The sequence below is a fragment of the Carassius carassius genome, chromosome 27 (genome assembly GCF_963082965.1).
Source record: "Carassius carassius chromosome 27, fCarCar2.1, whole genome shotgun sequence".
NCBI classification, from domain to species: Eukaryota; Metazoa; Chordata; class Actinopteri; order Cypriniformes; family Cyprinidae; genus Carassius; species Carassius carassius.
Genome location: NC_081781.1, coordinates 24,357,830 through 24,379,843, shown reverse-complemented (window position 1 = coordinate 24,379,843; position 22,014 = coordinate 24,357,830). Strand labels below are relative to the sequence as shown.

The 22,014-nt window shown below is 38.7% G+C and overlaps 1 protein-coding gene across 1 annotated transcript in view; it reads right to left on the bottom strand.

The window, feature by feature from the left end:
- LOC132107061 (rho guanine nucleotide exchange factor TIAM2) overlaps positions 1 to 22,014 on the bottom strand; it is a 40,303-nt gene that overhangs the window by 11,513 nt on the left and 6,776 nt on the right. Inside the window, exons 2-12 of the mRNA XM_059513210.1 lie at positions 10,825 to 11,021; positions 9,541 to 10,659; positions 8,550 to 8,985; positions 8,258 to 8,430; positions 7,939 to 8,163; positions 7,387 to 7,572; positions 7,094 to 7,243; positions 2,747 to 2,806; positions 738 to 905; positions 377 to 481; positions 69 to 147 (exon numbers count right to left, since the gene is read on the bottom strand). Of these exons, the coding sequence (XP_059369193.1) occupies positions 69 to 147; positions 377 to 481; positions 738 to 905; positions 2,747 to 2,806; positions 7,094 to 7,243; positions 7,387 to 7,572; positions 7,939 to 8,163; positions 8,258 to 8,430; positions 8,550 to 8,985; positions 9,541 to 10,653 (2,695 nt within the window). The 5' untranslated portion in view covers positions 10,654 to 10,659; positions 10,825 to 11,021. The remainder of the gene's footprint in view (positions 1 to 68; positions 148 to 376; positions 482 to 737; positions 906 to 2,746; positions 2,807 to 7,093; positions 7,244 to 7,386; positions 7,573 to 7,938; positions 8,164 to 8,257; positions 8,431 to 8,549; positions 8,986 to 9,540; positions 10,660 to 10,824; positions 11,022 to 22,014) is intronic.

Here is a 22,014-nt window from a genome sequence, read left to right as displayed (position 1 = left end):
TGTGAAGAAATATTCACTTGTCAATGAACTATTTCTTTTCTTCATGATCATGCTGTGCAGTAACTCACCAAAGTCTACGCTTGTGTCCGGTCGGGACATGTTTACGGTCAACACATTCACAGGCCAAACTTCCAGTTCATCATAGACCTGTTAAACAAGAGCAAAGCATCATTATTGATTTATGATAAAGCAAGGTTTTGTGAAATGAATGTGTATAACAGAAAAAAACTGGTTTCGACATGCTTCCAATCCAACTAGTTTCAGATAAGCAATGTTAGTAGGTTAACAGAACAAACTGGTTAAGATGCTTATTATATAGGATCTATATATAGTTTAGTTTGAGTGATCTGCTTTGTAAAGTGTGCTTTTGTCTCACCAGGGTCTTTAGGAGGTCTGTGGGCGCTGGAGTGCTTCTCTCCACATCTTGTCCCAAATGTCTCCTCATGTGCAGGCAGTGCAGAGCTGGGTCAAGCTGCTTTATCTACACAAAACAGTAAAATCCACATTCATATAAAAATCAATACGGGGTACAGAATGTGTAACGAGTTACTGAATGATCATAAAGCAAATGCATCCTGTGATAACCTCAAACTACTGTGCACTCTATCTGTGATTCCATGAAGTCTGAATCAGTTCAGAAAGGACAGAAAATGCAAATGCATGAACTTTAGTAGCTGCTATGTTTCTGGTCATTGCCAGTTGAGGTCAGTAGGTCTGTGAACGCTTGACTGGATTACCTTGCAGGCCACTGAGAGAACATCAGCAACCACAGAGTCCTGTTTGACTGGCACACTGACCAGCTGAGTGTCCGGCATCAGCACATACACCCGGCTTTCCTGACTGCATTCCCACGGGTGACCTTCAGGTGGCGCTGTTACATGCAATCTGGGAAAGCCGTCCAGCTTCTGCTAGCAACACGCGAGAACAGAAATGAAGAAAAAGAACAAACATTAGTTTAGCCCATATAGTTCAAGTAGGCTACAGTTCAGTATCTTTCTCAGTATGAGTTATGATATTGAGAATTTACTTTATTTAATATTAGTTGCTTTATGTAACTTAGCATAATAATTTAACACCGTAAATAGTCAATATATATATATATTTTTTTTTTTTTGCTACTAGCATAGATATATAACCAACAGCTATATTAAATGTTGTGTGTTGCTAAATTAATTCTTGAAAAATAAACAATGCTTCAATCTTATTTGCTACTCTATTCAGTTTCTACATCTACATGAAATGCAATTAATAAGCACACAAAAAAGTAGGTTATCGTTTTGATAAATACCTGAAAGAAGCAATGCTACAAATCTGACAGTATCACAAAAGCATTTTTCTAATAACAATATGATATCACGATCGTGTTTTAGGATGTCCCTTGTGAAAAAAAATAAAAAAGTGTGCTTAATTGTTCTGAATGTGCAGCTGTAGTGTCCTTTTTGAAAACTGTACTTAAACATATAATAGCTATTCATGAATTAAGTGTACTCGAGATTAGATGATTACTTTCATGAGTAGCACACTTAAGCACACTTTTAAAATGCACTTTGTAATAATGTCAAACTGAACATTTTACGGTACATTTTAAATCACGTTTTACAGATTTTTTTGTCACAAAGTACAATTATTTTGACGTGTTGACTAACATACTAAAGCATATTTAAAGTAGCCTACTTGATGCATAGCATTTAATTTTTCAGCTGCCTTTTTAGCAAACAAAACATGAGGGAAAATCCCCTCAGTCTTCCTCTGCTCTTTTTCGGAGCCAGCATGCTGGGTCAGAGCCAGGTGCCAGCAACACTATGGATCTTTAGCGCGCTCCTTATTCTGTGAGATAGAGAAAGCCGGGTCATGTCCCTTTTCACTGACTCAACTCACACAGCTGTCCCAATAACCTGCTGATCTGTTGACATTATGCAGAGCAAACAGATCAGGGGGTGGAGAAATGGCCAGAATGGGGGAGGTTCATTCAGAGCAATTCCTTTGTCCTTCAGCTCCGTCCTCAATATAAGGATTTGACATCGTAAGAGCTGCTGAACAATATAATACGTCTTAACACTTTAGGAAGCTGCTTTTAAACTGTAGCTTGCTAAGGACAATCGACTGATAAATTTATAACAGTCAAGCTACTCTTTTTGAAACAGCAGTTATTTAAAAAGCAGCTAATTAAATTGAAACATAATCATCGCAGTTTGTTTCTGGTTTAAAAAATGGGATTTTAAATGGACAAAAATGAAAAGTTTTTACTAATAAAAATTAACAAATGTAATAAAAAATATTCATTTAAAAATATAAAATCTAAATATTATTACATGATGATTTTAATTTCACATTATTATAATGTCCACTTTACTAAAAAGTGTCCTTAAGTGTATTAAGAAATAGTCTTAAAACTTTAAATAAAAAGTATACCTGAAAGGATTATTTCATATTATCTGCAAGTACAGTTTTCAATAATATACTTTTTTACTTCTTTTTCACAAGAGCTAACATTGAAGAGGATGTCATTTTACTGCTGTCAAATGATTAATCGCATATATAAAAAATATATAAACATCACATATTTTTCTTGAATATATATATGCATGTGTTTGTATTTATATATACATATTAAATATAGACAGTACTCTCACATATATTAGGTGTGCAAAAACTTTTATTTTGGATGCGATTAATCGCGATTAATCGTTTGACAGCACTACTTGTTACTTTATGATATGTAGTCGTTTTAGAGTGGTGTTATTACCTCTGAGCTGCTTTGCGTAGATGGATGACCAAATGATCCAGAAGAACATCCTTCAAATATCTGCATCACAAAAACACATACAGAAACATTAAACGTGCGTCGTAAGAAATGCAGAGCAGCATTCAGAATCAAAGAAAGCTACATGTTTCTATCTATGTGCTTTAATTAGAAACCATCGATCTGAGGCGCCAGCTTTGATACTATTCTGATTGCAGATCACAGCAGAAATAACCCTGGGAAATAATGAGAGGTCTGGAAGATGCTAAAATTATAGGTCTATAAAAGCAGACAGATGGATCAGCCCAAATCAGACACAGCCTCCCCTCACCCAAGACACCAGTGCGCTCAACGTCCTCCTGCTAACACATGAACACATTCTTAATATAGATGTAGTCTATACAAACAGACAAGGGTATGTTGTGTCCTCTACAATTAACTGAAAAGGCGAAACCAAACATACCAAAAACTGACATAATCTTTGTTCCTGCAGTTAGGTGGACTCCTCGCTGTACACAGGCAGCTAGCTAAAGCAGCACCCTATCTTTCAGTGAATTAACCGCACAACTGACAGAATTAAAACAGAATTTAAACATTCTTTACCATCGCTAATAGTGCTACTCACGTGGAGCACACAAGAAACCCGACTTATGATTACAGAAGAATATGATGTTATCATGTTGCTAAGCTAACAACACAACAAACCCTGATAAAAAAAGAAAGAAACAGCTAAAAACAGCATAAGCCTGGTCATACATAGCTGGTTTTAGAGGGGTTTTAACCACTTATTTATCTGGTCAGGCTGAAACAAACTAGCTAAAAACCAGATAAAATCTAGTATGGCTAGGCTGGGAGACCAGCTAAAACCAGCCTCTTCCAACTTAAACCAGCATAAGACCATCCAACCATGTTAGGCTGAAAAACCAAGCAACCAATAAAGTTACATATAGTCAGTAGAATGTATGTTGGGGACCATCAAAATAAAAAGTTAGCAAATATTAAACAGTCTACTAATTCTCTAATAACTAGTCATGTAGTTGCAAAGTGGACTATTCTCAATGTTGGGAAGGTTGCTTTGGAAATGTACTATGTATTACAAGATTCCCTTATTTAAAATGTAAAGTAGTGTAACTATTTTAATTACTTTATTAAAGCAATGTAACTGATTACATTTTATTACTCTTTGATTACTTTTTAAATTTCAAATGAATGTTTTCAACTGATAATCATTTTCAAACATTTACTCAACACTGATTACTGTCAGACTTTCAGAATCCTTAATTATTTGAATTAATCCTTATTATGGATTTTAAAAAATAAGCTTCCATGCAGTGTGTAACACAGCTCTAAGTGAATGAAAACATCCTACACAGTTTTAAATCTGAAAGTAGACCGTGTATAAGGTTATTGTCTCTCAAAAGAAAGAGTCGAATCTGAATCACTGAAATGAGTCGTTTTCAAAACTGAATGAAAATGCAAATTAATTCTTTGCCACTAGGTGCTGCTTTGGAGCGGTAAAAATAGCGTTTTCCCTTGTAATGCTGTACACAAAGCAGCACTGTGCTCACAAACGCTGCTTTATCAGGTATTACAGGCTCATGATGAAATGAAAATGAGACAAATCGACCAAGCACTGCAGATAAGTGTCACACAAATGAGTTGTTTGGAAAAATGAATTATTGAGTGAATCATTTGGAAGTCATTGACAAAATAAGATAAAAATAAATGCATTATTATAAGACAATGAAAGTGTTTTTTGATATTGCATGCATGTCAACCTGTTGTTGGGGACTCCCAAAACCAAAATATGAACCTTTCATTACCCATAATAGGGGCACTTTAAGACTATAATAATTTATTTTTAAAGCATGGCCTCCACAAAACCAGATTTAGCACCTCTTTTTACTTTGAGATCGTTCTGAGGTTATTTACAGATTTAAAACCATAACAATAAATAGTTTCATAGTTATGATACTGTTTTTTTTTTAAATCAAATCTTATGACAACACAAGCATCTAACAGTTAAACTTAAAAAATTAAAATACCAAAACACAATTAGGAAATAAAACAGTTATCGTATGAACGTGTCAAATTCTGTGCCCTGATCTCCTGAAACATTGGTGTCTCATATTTTAGAGCAGTCGTTGAAACTTGGGAAAGAAATCAATTAAATCTCTATGTGGGGGTGGGGGTGAAAATATACAGATGTAACCCCCAAACATTTTTTCTAAGTGACTTTGATTTAACTATGCATTTTTTTCTCAGTAACTTTTTATTTATTTTGTAATTAAATTATGTAATTCCGTTACATGTAACTAGTTACTCCTTAACGCTGACTATTGACTATATGACTAATACAGAGGTAGACATCCACATAATAGTAGCAACTCCACAACTGAGTGGTTTATCTGGGGATGACAACTCTGACTGGACTCTGACTAAGGCATCTGAGCCCTCTGGAAACAATCACACTGCCCCCAGTAACCCTGTTAAATCACACAGCATCTGACTCTACAGCTGTGCAGTAGAAGCTCTCGCTCCTCTCAGACTGCTTCCAGCTTGCAGCAGTTAACCGTCTTTGGAATCATGCACTATTAAAGGCTGTTTGGTCCATTTAAGGCTGGATGATTATGAGGCTGAAGCCGCTGAGCGATTGGCTCCAAACTCACGTGAGGTCGTATACATTATCATACATGTGGATTTAGAGCTCATGCTCTGTGTTAACACAAAAGCCCTTCAGAGAAGGAATGCTGATCTGGGCTTAATTACAAGAACCGATCCAGAAACAGCATTTCCCAAACACTTTGACGAGAGAAAGGAACAGGACTGCTGTGTGTTTTCCTGCCATTTGACCTCCAGAGAAAGCTTTGATGAGTGAGTCAGTGGTTGTTTGTTTTATCCGACGAGTGTGACGGTGTTTCCCACCCTGACACCTGTGGACAGCATTAACACACTACTGTGAGACTAAATGAGTAAAATAGGCCTGTGTCTTAAATGACTATTCAGTACTGAAGTCATAAACACTGGCCAGTGAACCTCAGAGTAATACGAAATCACAGCTCTTTTAATATGTACCCGTTCATGTCAATTAGGATTAACACTAATTAAAGGAAAACTGCTCCTTTTATTTTTATTTTCCCTAAGTGTATTGTTAGGGTCTTGCGGGTCACAGAATATATAACTGTCTAGCCAAATAATTTCCATGTTTTTTCAGTTGTTACTGATTACTGGATAAATTAATTAAATAATAATTGTATTTAGGTTGCATTCACAAAGATGTATATTGGCTATAGAGACTGACATAGAGATATGTTCTGAAAAGTGCAAGGAATCATATTATAGCGCCTGTGATACTCTCCTTTAGATTAGATCTGTACAGTTTACAAACTGGTTTATGTTTTTGTAGTTGTGGCATAAGTAGGGATGTAATGATTCCCTCAACTCACGATTTGATTAGATTCGATTCACAATTCTTTTTTTATTTTATTTTTTTAAACAAAATGATGTTTAAGATAAATTATTAATTAAATGTGTCCTTTAATTATTGCTTGGACAAAATGCTGCATATTTCTTTGTGAAATTGAAATATAACTATAATAATTTACTAATATAGCACTTGCATATTAATGCTCATTAGTTGGTTTTGATTGCTTCTATTGTCCTAAGCTGCTTTAGATAAAGGAGTCTGCTAAATGAAAAAATGTAAATATAATGTAAATGTAAATAAAAAAAAACTAAATTGAAATTTTAAAACAAGCTCCAAATCAAATAAATAACACAAATAAAATAAATCTCTTCATATAAACAAAACAAGGCTTTGTCTGTGCTCTTTCCATTTAAAATTTTCCATTTTCCATTTTAAAGGCAACCACTACATATTAATCATGATCCAAACAAAGATGCTGCGTACATGCAACATGAGCTGTTTTTAATTTAAATTAGACTGTAGAATTTCAATATTTTGTAGCAAAACAGAATGGTTTGACTTAGTTTTGTAGAACTACACATAAAAAATATCTGCATTAAAACGCAGATTCACTCTCTGCCAGCAGGTGGCGCTTAAAGCGTTTCCTTGGTTTCTGCTGTAAACGAAGCAGTGCTGCACTTATAAACTTTAATATGAATTATACAGACGCAACATGAAGAGAAAAAATACCATCTAAACCTTTCTAAAAGACAGTAAGTTCCCCTCAGACATGCATTAATATAAATTCCTACCCCTAAAAGAATTGCGATTTGTTTAGCATTTCAACTGATTTGAATTGTCACATATTTTAATCGATTTTCAACTGGCTCACAGTTAATCGTTACATCCCTAGGTATAAGAGCGCATCATGCTGTTACTCTTACCTGGGACAGGGACTGTCTTTTTTCCCGGTTGCATTTGTTCAGGCTGTCTAATCCCTTCTGTGAAGAAAAAAGCAGTCCTTGTTTGTTCCGCATACCTCGAGGATGAGAGCGAGATCGTCTCTTTAGGGTGGCCTCATTACGAGTGCATATCTGCACAAACACAAGCTCATTTCAGTTATTTGCAGCATCGTCTTAATTAAATTTTTGTGATGTGTCTCAATGTTGGATTGTTTTAATGAGGTCCTTTTTTGGAATCTAACAAAATTAACTCAAAGCATGTGACAGATCCTCACCAGCGCATGAAAGGACGAGACAGAAAAAATTCCCAGACGACCTAACGCCATTTTAGATGGACGTCCCGCAGTGGCTAGCAGGCTTTTCGGATTGGGCAGCTCTGTGCCCTGCAGGCTAGCCAGGTAACAGCGCATGCGGAAGAGCTCTAGGTTAAACTTCTCCAGGTTCTGTTCCCATTGCAGGATCTGTGGGTCAAAGATGAAGAAGAGAGAGAAACACATTAATAGACATACATTTTGTAGATACAACAACACAAAACATTGTCAGTAAGCACCCACACCCATCAAATTTTCTTTAGAAAACCTAAACATTTAGATAAAATGTTGATTATGCGAATCTGAAGGATATGGGAGTCAAGTCGGAATGCATGTACTATATAATTGGATGCTCTGAAGGCACTGTGGTGTGGTTTCTGTTCAAACTCCAACATCAATGACATAATTGCCCAATTTAGCAAACCCCTCATCTGAACTACCTGGCCTTTAATCTTTTGAAATAAACCACACACATGCATAAACATCCACACACACATCCGTTTTCTTCCTCTCTACCTGGTTCTCAATAGCCTTCCTGTTCTTCTGGTTGCTGATGACAGATAGCTGCAGCTCTGCCATCTTCTTCATTTTACCATCCATGTCGATCTTCTGCAGGAGAGCTCTGCTCTGGCTCTTCAGCAAACGCAGAGTGTCCTCCTTCCCCTGACGCTTAGCCAAATGGGAAGCACTGGCAGAATGGATGGCCGTCACCCAGTTCTCAAGGTCTGTTTGATTTGCAGCCTGCAAGTAAGAGGCGAGAGATTAGAGACAACTTGTAACTAAGAGTGTGGAGATTCTGTACTGTGTATTATATATTAAGATAAAGGCCACATGCCTGAAAGAGATAGACATCTCCATAGGCATTGCTGAGGCAGAAGACATGCTCTTTCTTGGGATGCTCAGGAACTGCCTGTACAATACTGTCTTCAGCAAGCACTGCGTACCGTGGTGTGCATTCCTGCTCAGGGGAGGTCTTTCCATTGGATTCACCCAACAAAAGTGTACAGCCTACAGAAGACAGGAAAACCGAGATAGAGCTTCTAACAATGAAGAAGAAACTTTATCCATTGCAGCTAAATTTTGAAGTCTTATAACTGAGATTGGCTGTGCATGTTTTAGCATCTTACCTTTGAGCGTGACCCAATACTGCCTCCACTTGCGTCTTGCTACCAGCTCCAGTTTGCGGTCCTTGTGGAGCGTAATGAGGGTCTTAAAAGCCAACCAACCAGCCCTCCGCACAACACCTTGCTCCTTCTCAAACAGGAAGTCCATTTGCTCTAAGGAGCCCATTGAGCCACTGCTGCTTTCTCCTTCACCCTCCCAGACCTGGAGTCCATCAGCAGTTCCACTGCTGCTTCCAGTCTCTAGGCCTTGCATAAAGTTCTCATAAATGTTCTGCCTCAAGGCCGCACTCTGGTTCTGCAGCCCAAATGGGCCCGTTGAGGAACCAGAGCAGTCCAACTGTGTCTGGGAGGACACTGGATTCCAAAATGGTCTGGATTCCTCTAGTGTTACCCCAGTTCCACAGCTGACAACCTCTGTAAAGTCCAGAGTACTTGGTTCCTGAGGTTGGGTAGACATGAAGTGAGAAGAGAATGGCAAATGTTAGCATGTATATGTTTTACAAGGTTGACACAATGTTGTGAAGCTTTTTACACCCTTTGGTCAGTCTTTACCTAAAAACTATTCAAATTATGGTCAGGCCAACAAGCATACTATTTCAAAACATCTGTAATTTGTTATTTTAGAGGGGAATGTGCAAAAATCTAAGAATGCTTTACAGCACTGAACCCTGTTGAAAAGAAAATAAGCATATGCTGGTTAGGTATGTTTTGAAGCATGGCAGCTGGTTTGAGCCGGTTTAAATTGGTTATAAGCTGGTTATGAGATGGTTTAAGCTGGTCAAGCAACTATCTCCTGCTCAAGACCAGCTCATAACCATCTGTCATGCTTCAAAACATACCTAACCAGCATATGCTGTTTTTTAACATGGAAGAATGTCCAGTTCAACTAAAACTGCATCTGCATGATAATTCTGGAGTCAAACAGGAAGGCCTGCTATGCTGACAGATTTACACTAATGCCAAATACACCAAAAATAAAAAATAATTTTATCACCTGCAGCCTTCGCTTTTTCCTGCTTAGACTTCCTGTCCAATCACTGAGGCGGCGGATGCGACTCTTGAGCGAGTCCTTCCTTGTGTTCCCATCGGGAACTGCTTTTCTGCATGGCAGGGTTTGTGAGGTGTAATTCTGTGTTTTCGGAATTTCATCCTGAGAAGAGGTTAGTGAGGCTTGGAGTCGAGAAGCGTCCTCAAGTTGATCCGCTGCAAGGATGCCCACAGTGGGGAATGGCACAGTCATGTTGGGGTTTGTGTAAATGTTAGATAGTCCATTATGCTCCAAATGAAGTAGCACAGAGTCTCCAATGCCACTGTCCCCCTCAGTGCGGTTAGCATTGTACCCATTACTATTGCAACCACTGCTTGTATATTGACTGTCGTGAACTGTGGGTTGGCAGGTGAGGTTACCCATAAGGTTCTCAGATTGCTCTGTATTGTAGCCATTAAAACATCCAAAGTCCACCGTACGTGTGGATGAGAGTGTGGTATATCCACTACTGTTGTCCGAAGGTTGGCCGGTGGTGAAGACGTTATCACACAGATCTTCTGTCCCATTCCCCCATGGCGAGTCATACCATGAATCCTCAGAGCTAAGAGAACTCCCATTACTGGCCCTTTGGATAGCATCAACAGGTCCACCGAGACAGCTGCCCAATGACAGCTCAACATCCGGATCCCTCCGTGCATTGGTAAACTCAACCCTTAGACTTCCATCTTCACGAAAAAGAACTTTGGGACTGCTTTTATTGTCTTTAAGTTCAGAACTGGTGCTCCTCATAGGGGCCTGGAGGCTTCCAGTCTGTTGTCTGTAGCCTACAAAGAATCCATTTCCCTGGAATAAAAGGTTGTCATAGTCTTTGTGGCTCTCTGAATGTACTTTGTCACTAGATCCCCCCTTAATGCAGTCATAATGCCGGGAGATGTACGGTTTGCTGTTCTTGTGTGGTGAAAAAACATTTTTGTCCTTGTATCCAGAGGTGCTCTGGGAGCTCCGCCACCAAGAGTGTGGAGAGAGTGCCTCCTCTTTAGAAGTGTGCAGCTTCAGGGAACTAGACTTTCCCTTACCAGGGATGAGGAAATTGCTGTACTGACTATCTGTATTTCCCATTCTGATCTGTGATAAAAATGATAAAGAAACATCAAGGTCATTCCCTTCATCTATCTATAAATCCATCCAACTTTCTATCCATCCATTCAACAATCCACTTAACCACCCATCCACGCACCTACACACACTTTTATAACAACAGTATTACATAGTAATAGAGTTTCTTTTTACCTGTTATTAAGCCAGCACACAAAGAAATTCCTTCATATTTCGTATTCCTTTGCAATGGTCATCCTCTTTACCGAACGTTGTCTATGGTTCTGTCTTCTCCTGCCTGGTGCAGCATCTGACTCTCACTGAGATCCTCCTCCCTTCACTGTCTACCACAGCTGTTCCTTTCTCTCGCTCTCTCTCTCTCCATCGCTCATCTGTGGAGAAACAGAGGAAGGGAGGGGCATGTGTCAGTAACACAGTCGGCTGTTGTGAGTGCAGCCTGCAGTGGGAAACCCCACTCCAACCCCCAACCCCAAATCTAAACAGACCTCATGCTTCTGTCCTGCTGCCACATTCCATGACGTAGCAAAGCAAGCTTTTACAAGGACAGACTTCATACAACCTCACTGTTTATTTTCAGGCTAGGAAATTCTTCACAATTTTCTTTTTTTTTTTGTCTGAACCATAATGGTTAAGTAACTCAATCTCTCCATGCGATGTGTTTAGACTGTACACAAAATCTTTTGAATATGTCTGGGGTAGCATTGTTTTCTCTTAAAGCCAGAAGAGTATTTGGAAAAGATCCGTAATGAGAATTTTATTAGTGGCAGGATGAAATGCTCCTGTGCTTGGGAATTCTCATATCCTGTGAACTTTACTGAGATTTAGGGGTGAGAAGGGACTTTGGGGTTCAGAGGTAGAATAATCATCCTGCCAGAGCAGCTCAAGAGGATATGGATAAGGGGCGTTGGGGAAGGAATAAAAACACACCACCCTAACCATGACCTCTAACCCTGGAGTGAGCAGTGAATGCCACCATCTTCTTTCACACGACCAAGCTTCATTGAAGCAAGGAACAGTGCGCTTGAGATGCAGCAGGGAAGCGGACGGCTGCTTCATTATGAAAAGTACCAGAAGGCGGTGTGATGTTATGCTTCCAACACTGCGGCTTTGTAAGAGATGGAACACAGGAGCAGCCAATGATCTTTGCTGGTTCCAGACGCCAGGGCTGAACCAGGGCATTGTGGGATGTGTGTCCTGTCCCATTCAGAAAAGATGATCTGAATGGTAGTCGCTCACATTGTAAGCTTCTTTGTGTGTCTGACTGGCCATCTGCTACCCCAAGGAGTAAGATCAGTCACCCTCGACCCGCGCAACTCACGCATCCCAAAAGAAGCACAAGACTTTGCAGTGCCAAACTTTTCTAGAATTCAACAGACTGAGCCAAGACCTCCTGTGTGATAAGTCAAAGGCACTTGTTGAAGGATGCATGAGTGTGTTTTTTCATGTATAGCTATTTTCCATCTGCTCTTGACACTAAGCGTCACCAACCTTTCAGGAACTGAAATTGTGGCATATGTCTGCCTCTTCTCATTCTTAGTTATTCTGACTTCGGAATATTTCCCACCAGTCATATGGGCTGCTTTCATGACACTTTTTTGATTATTTTAAGAAAAATATTCTACAGACATTAAGACCTTGTCCACACTAATATGTTTTCACTTGAAAACACATTTTTTTCTCTTTGCTTTGTCGACAAAAACAAAGCCTTATAAAAATGGCCTCCAAAGTGGATAGATTTGAAAATGCTGTTTCCATGTTGTACTGTGGATGGTGAAAACGAAGGTATTTGAAAATGATGATGCATGTTTAGTCATTTGACACATATTGTACCGATAGATATCTAGGTTCATACCAGTATTGTGGCTAAAGCAAAACTTCAGAGCAGTTGCATTTTAGATCCAACACATCATAGTGCGACCTGGACACGTCAGTGAATTGTACCGATCTGTACCGTCTCAGTGACCTTTTTATGAGGTTTTACATGTGAAAAGCAAGGTGAATTTAGCTTTTTTCTACATTTCAGTGTGAATGATAAAGTTTTAGGAAACACTTAAAAAGATTAGCGTGGACAGAGAGCGTTTTGAAAAAAAAAGTTTTTTCAATGTATCCGGATCAATGCAGATGTAGCCTAAATCTTCCTGCACCATTGACAGAATTTTCTATAATTTATGAGACAACGCTCTCCGGAATTTTCCGGCTCTCCGTGTTTTCACTCTTATACGGTAGGTGGCGCTGTTACACGTATTCTGAAAGTGCATTGAATCCCTGGATTAAAAGACAGCGAAGAAGAAGCAGAAACAAGCGATCATACATGCAAGCAGATGCAAAATACTGCGATCATCAAGCATTGAACAGCACATATCAAAACTGCCTCATGTTTCCGAATTTAAATACAGGAAGTGATATAAGTAGGGATGGGTATCGTTAAGGTTTTAACGGTATTACTACTCTTACCGATACTGCTTAACGATCCAGTACTTTAACGGTATTCTTATCGGTACTTTGTGTTGTGTTACTTTGTGTTGTGTTAGGCAGTCGAAAACTTTGCATTTCTCTGTCTGCACATAATGCACTTTTGAAAGATTCTTTGACAGATTGCTTGTGTTTCCACCCTTACATGCAAAAATGTTGTTGCACTTATGACAACCAGCATTGTCTGCATCAACTCTAGTGAAGTATAACCACACTTTGGAACGTTTTACTGTCTCCGCCATCGTCACTCTTTGTATTAAGCAGGAGTTTTCGTACTGTAAGGGGCTGTTCACATATCGCGTTTAAAAACGCGTGTAAAACGCTAGGCACGCCGCTTTCTGATTTTTTTCCCCAAATCCTTCGGGCACTTGCGCTCCTGAGGAGTCTGCCGTTGCTAAGCAACCATGACCTGCTCTCTCCATGAAGACGTGGAAATTTCAGCAACGGATAAATGGATTTGCAGCACTAAAAACTGCTTGCAGTAGCTCAGCTAATAAATTAATTTAAAAATCAACATACAGCTATCAGCTGTTCCTTCATCTTGGCTGAGCTTTCAACGTTGTTACGGAAAAGGTGAGGAAGTTACATGACCTGCGGTGCGCTTGCGGCATTCTGAAAAGTTGAGATGTTCTCGATGCGATGCGGACGCGCCTGGAAAAAACGAGCTTGTCGCACAGCATGCTCGTCGCACAGCATGCGCATCGCGACCGCGTCGCTTCCATTATGAGCGTGCATACCGCGCGCCTACATTTGAAATAACGAACTTGAGCGCGCAAAAGACGCAATATGTGAACGGCCCCTTATGCGCGTGTGTGCGCCGCGCTCGTTCTTGTCATGTGTGTGTAACTGACAGACAGCCTCCGCAGCGCGCACGAGAGATCTCGCAGATCTCACAGACAAACGTCTTAATATGATCGCACATTAGAAATGTTTGGTGAGATAAAATGTGCATGATAACATTATTAAGCAAAAATACATAAATTACATAAATTTACATAAATTTACATAAAAAAAATTTTCCTCCAGTACCGAAAGCAGAACCGATAGCGTCAAATCTTACTGATACTACAGTCTTTCATAATTTAGCCCCGGGGCCATTTTAATACCGGGTTTCGGTACCCATCCCTAGATATAAGACTGCGAAAGCTTTGGGGGTGTTGATAGAAGCAATCTATCTGTTTTGATTATCATTCTGAAGACATAACCTTTGACAAAAAAAATTATTTTCTCAGCTTTCATTGCTTTTTTAATGAAACCCACACATTCAAGTGTTGATAAAAAAGAAGGCATTAAGGAGAGGCCCTGTTCCTTTAATTTTTTATTTTTTTTTTGCATGTTATTCATGCATCAAAATATTCTGGGGCAATGAAAATTTTGTGAAAATGATAAAACAATGCTGGTAAAAAAAAATTTTTTCTATCCTTTTATTCACAGAGACACAGGGTGGGCTCTTTGACTTTGGCAGCAAGCAGACACCCAGAACCCCCTAGAATTGTACACAGGCAAGTTCCATTCACATTAAATTTAGAAACTATAAAAGTATAGTTACCAGTTAAAGCAGGACAGTTTTATTGATTTATTGTTTTCAGTTTAAATGCTACCAGGTGTACATTCACATAAGCTTACTTTAAAAGCCTAAGACACACAGTGAATGCAGTCTTGCTGCTCCAAACTAATGAGCGATCACAGTTCTGCAGCCTTATATAAAACACGTGCACATCTACAAACACATTTCACCCAGCAAACAGTTATTATGTCTTCGTGGCTCGAAGAATGAGGGCATTATAAAAGTATGTATTTTTATAAAGAACAACTCAAGCGGTTTTGGGAGGGGTTGTTTTGCGTGGTGGAGGCAGCTGGCTGCCTGGAAGACCATCATGACTGGGCCTCTTGTTTGACCCAGCATGCCATAACTACCAGCACATCACGTTTAAGACAAACTAACACACCAAAGACAACACACAGCACCAAGGAGAAGGGAGAGAGAGAAACCATTGTTGGGTCCAGGTGTTAGGGTATGATCGCTTGATAAAAGTAATAGGTTGGATCAAAGTAGCAGACAGGAAGTGTGGAGTTGCTCTTGCACACATAGAACACACACACACTTCCAAGATAATTTCTCTGAAACATAGGGGTATTTCACAGCTCACAGCAGAGCGAAAAAGAAGTGTGCTTAATTGTACTCAATGTGCACTTGTTGTAGTGCACTTAAAATCTTAAAAGTATATTGGGTTACACTTAACAGTGTTACAGCGTAATTATACCTTAATGTACTGAGAAATATTAATTAAATACATGTACTTTTTATATGGTTAGGGTTACGATAAGGGTTTGGCTTAGGGTTACTTTCATGCAATTATGCATAATTTAATGTTATTTTAATAGTGAGTACATGTAACATGTCTGACTAGAACACTTTAAATATATTGTCATGCAGATAGTATCATGTTAATGACTATATATATATATATATATATATATATATATATATATATAAGTGTACTTTTAGAGAGAATACAGTAGGTGATTACAAGCACAATCAACAAGCACCACAAATTGAGGTAGCCCACCTTTCAGATCTGTAGCTATGAGTTTAATACTTTTTGAAAACTACCGCTTAGCAAGCATAACAAATTATATCTACCTAAATGTCATTGCACCAAAATACTTTATTTCACACTGCAGCTGTGAACCGTTTGCTACTTTTTTATTGCTAGTCACAGCAGGTGGTATTAGCGAGAGGGACATTCTAATTCTAGAAATCATGTGATTCTCATAAGCGCAAGAGTGTCAAAGTTATTTTCTTCTGATTTCCTGAAAGAGAAAGGAAGAGACTGTGTGAGTGTGTAAAAAGTTGGTGCTGTCAGCTTTTAAGTGTATGCTAGCATACAGATGGTCTCAGAGCTGACAGACCATACACACAAGTCACACAATTTCTTCAAATGATTAATTATTTAAAAAAATACATATACATGTGATACAATGGAAAAGAAAGGAAAAAATATATGTTAGAAGGTGTGTCGAATGCCTCTTCCTGACAGGAAAGCAGTTGTGTGCGTCACAGAACAATCCGTAGAGAAAGGAAAGCACTGCAGGCCACTGTGAGCGAGTTCACAGGAAAACCATACCGAAAGAGGGTAGATATGGGTAGGGGACCACGTCTGTGTGCACTGGCTACTTCTCATGGGAAAATGCAGGGATGCCTGGATAAAAGGGGACAGCGCTAGAACACAGGAAGCCAGGCTCGACCTGCTTCCTCCCACTTCCTGAGAAAGAGACTCTTATAGTCTGCCTGGGGCAGAAAGGCAGAGCACTGCATTGGGTCAGGACCGTGATGGGTGTGTTCTTCCAGCTGCTTCCGCTGGTCTTCTGCTTTGTAATGAACATTCATCGCCTCATTTTCTATGAGGAATTTGTCTTGGTTTTGATTGATCTTTTCTGAATTACATGCCTTGCTTGAATTCTGTTCTGTTCTTTCTTTAAGGAAAGTCCAAATGGCAGTACATTTTGTTCACCTATTTTCCGACTTCGATACAGAAGACCGAAATCTTCTTTTAGCTCAAATCAGACCAAAATCATTTTGTACAGCTAATGTTTGTTATTTCAGTTGCGGAAACTACAGGATTATGACGTCTTGACAGCACTGAACGTGTTTTAGAAAAATTCTGCATTCCATGAGAGTCAAATATTCCTTGAAAAAAAAAGAAGCACATAGTATATTTAAGAAAAACTCCTTATTATGGAATTTAAGTGCAATTATCCGAACTTAAGAATTCCTTTATTTGAAGACTAACTTTACTCTGGAAGACTAACATTTGACTACTGCAATGTTTTAGCACCTGACTCCCACACAAACACACAGTTGCTGCCCACTAATGGGCAGGATGCTGCGGTTACAGCTAAACCCAAGTAAACACGGCAATCCTACACCTTAAACACACCGCAACACACCTAACACACAAAATCAACAAGCTCCAAATGCGTCTTTATTTTAAAAAAGTCAAGTATTTTATTATTTGCTTAAACTTAACTGCTTGTATTAACAATGTTAATTAACAAATAGCAATAACAAGTGATATGTATTCACTGGTTGTTGTTGCATTGTACAAGCCTAAAGGCCAGTTTACTGCTGGTGTGTACATCCCTCTCAGGTAATCCAATCACGATTGATTGAGCAAAACATTCTGCTGTTTAAACCTGGTAGTAACATGTGTCTCAGATGTCATGTGAGGTTATTGATGCATGTTTAGGCCAAATATTAAAAAAGTAAAAAAAAAAAGTGTTTAAAGAAACTGAAAAAGGAACTAAAATGTGTTTTTTCTGAGTAAAGCATTTCATTACACCAAAGACAGAAGTCACGGAACGGAAATGGCAATTCTCTTCACTACTCAAAGACCAGTCTTCCAGTTCTTTCTTTCTCATATTGACAAAGAAAAGACTCATTTCTTCAGGCCATACACTGTTCTAGAACCATTTCCTGTCAGTGAGCTACTGAACAATCAGAAAAGGCCTTTTCTTTTTAAATGTCACAGAGAAATCAGCCCGCCCATCCATGTCAGTTCCGGTTATGTAGTCTGGGTCAAACTTGTATGGGAATAAGGTTGGTGTACTATTCCTTAAAACACTGACAGCATCTTAAAAAATGTAATTGTAATCTCAGTTCTTCTTCTTCCCATCAGAGAACATCCACTGTAAAGGGCAGACACAAAAATCAATCTGATGATGAAAATGACATCACACAGACTCTCAGTGAGCAAAATACAGACAAGGGGGAAAAGAAAAGTCATCTTCTGAACTAAAAGACACCTTTGTTGGTCACATGGACGTTTGTAGAGTCAGACGCACCCTTGTGGGCTGGTGCTCATTAAATGCTTTGTTTCAAACGTTTGCTGAAGTTGTTTTCACATTCAGTCATCCTTCTGCAAAAGAACCTCCTCTGGGCTGAACGGAACATGTAAACAAACCCAAACGGACCCTTCGCTCTTACATAACAGGGCTGCAGAAAAATCTGATCTCACCACCGGGAATTTAAGAGGCGTTCCTCTTACACAACACAGCACAAGCGCTGGACAGAATGGAAAATATGGTTGGAGAAACACTCAGAAGAGAACACGTTGAATCAGAACAGATTTCAACAATGCTGTACACATCTGAATGCAATACTAGGTTTGTGTGCTAAAGCAAGCATCACAACTGCACACGGGTGTTTCCATGACATATTTTTGAGAAGCTGACATGTCTTTCAATGTGATATAAAGTCTTATTGTAAGATATAGCCGTAATGACGAAATAATTTGTAATAAAAAATATAAAGTTGCAGTTCTGAGTCGCTTGACAAGTCATAATGACAAGAAATAAAGTTGCAATTATATGAAATAAAGTCAATGTTGTGAGATGCAATCGCAATGATCAGAAAAAGGGTAGTTACAAGAAATACTGATTGAGTGTCTACAGGTACACACACACACTACAGTTAAAAGTATGGTAGGTGATTTCAGAAAGTTATTCCATGCTTCATCCAAAACACGTAAATTCACACAGACAGACCAGAGACAAACCTACGACGCAATGAGAAACTGCGTTAGTGGAGGATTAAATTTCTCATGTCTCAGTCCCTGGTGAGAAAACATTATAGTACAAATCGCATAATATTACAATAATATCACCTTTCATTCTCACTGGAACACGCTGATGGCGTATCATCTCTGCGAAAAAGGGTGCGCAGAGGTATGAAAATACATATTTGACAGGCAGGCAGAACAGCCTATCGTAATGTTCGGACCGAGCATTTTGATCGGACGAACATTTTATGGTCCTACGACTTCCACAGATGATATAAAAACATAAATAAATTTAGACCACTTAACTTAGTGATTGCTATGTGAAGATGTGAAGAGACTTTCAACCAACATAACAAATAATGTTTTGAACCAAATCACCTACCCAGCTTTTAAGAACTATATAACAATAATGATACAGCAGATTGTTTGGCTTGAAACTGAGGAATGTACTATTTTATTCCAAGCTTCTGCACTTTCACGTGTAAGGCAATAAAATGAGCAAAATATTCCATGAGCTTGCATTGAATGATACATGTATTGTACACTATGAGAGGGGCTGGGGTGTTTTGACTTTTGCCATTAATAAACACCCAGAACACCCTCACAACCAATTAATAACACCCTGGCAACCACCTACAACACCCTATTAACTTCTATATGAGCAAACAGCACTCATATTTCTAGTTTAACAAGCATTATGGGTCAAAGAGGTTCACAGAAAGTCTTTATGGGAAAAAGGGCTCTGTTTAATGCACATTAAATCCTTAATCTCACAGGATTTCAGAGCTCCAAGACTCTATGGCTTATCTGGGTTGGCCATAAAACCGCATTTCTTTTGCATTCTAATGATATATCTGTGATATGAAAAACTTTAATGACGTGATTAATAATATGTTCAATATAAATTCTTATTCAAAATGCCAGAGTAACTATTGAGAGATATGCAGTCGGACTACCTTGTAACCAAATGTTTGTGGTTTGTTTGAAAATGCTGTTGCAAACCCTCTTATTCACACCCTGCACTTCCAGCATATTTCCGCAGGCTTGCTGAAGCCCTGATAAACAGTTGTCTGGATGAGGGAGAGAATCGGAGTCGTCTATCCTGGAAACTGACGAGAAACGCTGCATGTGTAATTAAAAGCAGCTGTGGCTGAAGGCTGATCATTATACTGGGGGGGGGGGGGGTGGGCCTGGGAAAAGTGGATGATGTCATGAGGAGCCCATCTTAAAACACTTATTCTGTATGAAGCGTTCTGCGCTTTACTTAGCTGTTCAGTAAGAGATGAGAAAACATTTCTGTTTATCACCAGTGTTGGAGCACACTAAAACCATCTCTTAGTCTGTGGTAAATCTCATTAGGGAAACCAGAGAAAACAAACTGTTAAAATAGTGACGGCCTGTTTCTTTTCTCCGACTGGAAACAGAAGCATTTCTCTTAGAAGTCGTAGTCGCCTCGTAGTTTACAGCAGATCATTTGATAATGAGGGGCACAAAGACGACACGCTGGCGCACAGCTTTCCCAAGGTCCATTATTAAAACACAAGCGGGATGCTGATAAGATTATATTTTACAGTTAAATGGCAGAGCTGCTGATTCGAGGTCCTTGAGTTTCCAGTGTGGTGTGACCACAGTAAGCCCCCGAACCTCTCAGAGCCCCCCTCACCCACAAGGACGCCTAGACTTACCGACAAAATTACAGCCATGGGCACACAGCACTCCTCATTACTATGTGCTACATGACTAAAACTCACCATTTCTTGGACTCTTGTGTGTCCGCATGAGACAAAAATAGCATGTTAAACCATAACTATACAGGCTGATGTAAAGGCATCCATGCATCAGATGAGAAAACTTTGCCTTTACCATAATGACATATCACGGGATTGGGATTTTTAGAAAGGGGGTAGTGTCTCCTGTCTGGATATGTGCATATCTGAGTTTAAGAGCCAGATTCACTAAACATTGTAATAAAATCACAGTCTCATAAAAGCTGATGGAAGAGGAAAGTTCTGTTGGTAATCTGCTCACAAATGCACAAAATGAAGAACAAACACTGCCAGCTCATTTCCATAAAGACCAACACATCCTACCAAAGGCAGTGCAAAAATGAATGTAAAGTCACAAACAAGCAGAGCTGATGATGATCAGGTGCAGATAATCTACTAATAACATAGGCCTTAATGTGTTAATGCTTTATTGGGCATTAAATAATGGTGCAAATGCCAGTAAATTGACAGTAATCACCTTGCATGATTAATTTAAATACTCTCCTCAAATAAATTTTGAATCTGAATGGGAAAAATCCTACAAACACAATAAAGTCAGCCAAAAATAACTGTGTCCATGCTTTTCATTGTTTTTTTTAGTCACTGTGTGTTTTTAGTTAATCATGACAGTAGTTTTATTTATTTATTTATATTTTATCCAAAATGAAGGTTTGTGCGAAAGCTGTGAGTAAATCTAACCCTAACTGTATAGTTAGAATATTATGTAGTTAAGGAAATGAATGTATTGACTTAATTTTCTGAAATAAGATGAGATGCCAGCAGTATTTAAACCAATAACTATTATTTCAATCAAAAAGTTCTAGAAGCGTAGCGACGGTACAGCAGGCAGTGCAACAGGAAATGTTGCTTTAGTAACGGTTTTCAAGTTAGGTCAAAATAAACATACACAAAAAAAGACATTTCTATCCAGAAAGCATTCGATTTCCTGAGTTTGCCAAAAGCAGGCAATTTTACCAAGGTTGTATGAGAAAGACAGTGACCTGTTCAAGTGCGTCAGGAATGACGTATTTCTGTAGGCCAAAACCCGGAAACCAGCAATTTAGCACTTCCAGTAACATTATCCTGAATTCAATGGGTTTTTTGAATTGGTAATTGATTAAATGCATGAAACAAGGTCTGTGGTTAAGCCAACCTCAGTATATTTTCACATTTTATTCTATTTAATAAAACATAACTGTAATACTGCCTAGTGTTTTTCATAGTTTTTACTTTTTGAAAAAAAGATAACAAGTTGCTGTCTATATTAAACAATATTAAACATTATTGCTTTCACAGTCTCATTGTATTTATAATTGTGATGTTGCAACCTATTTCAACTCAAACTTTCAGGAAATATGTTTTTTAAATGAAGACTAAATAGAGTTGTCGGGAGATGATGTTGATTTTTTTTTTTATATTATTATATTTAGGAGGATTGTATTCCAAACTCATAAATGTTGTGTACATATATGAAGTTTAGCATGACGAACATATAATAAACGTGCATTTTTTTGGTAACAGAACTTATTTTCTGCAACGAACCAAAAGCTGCTGGAAAAATCATA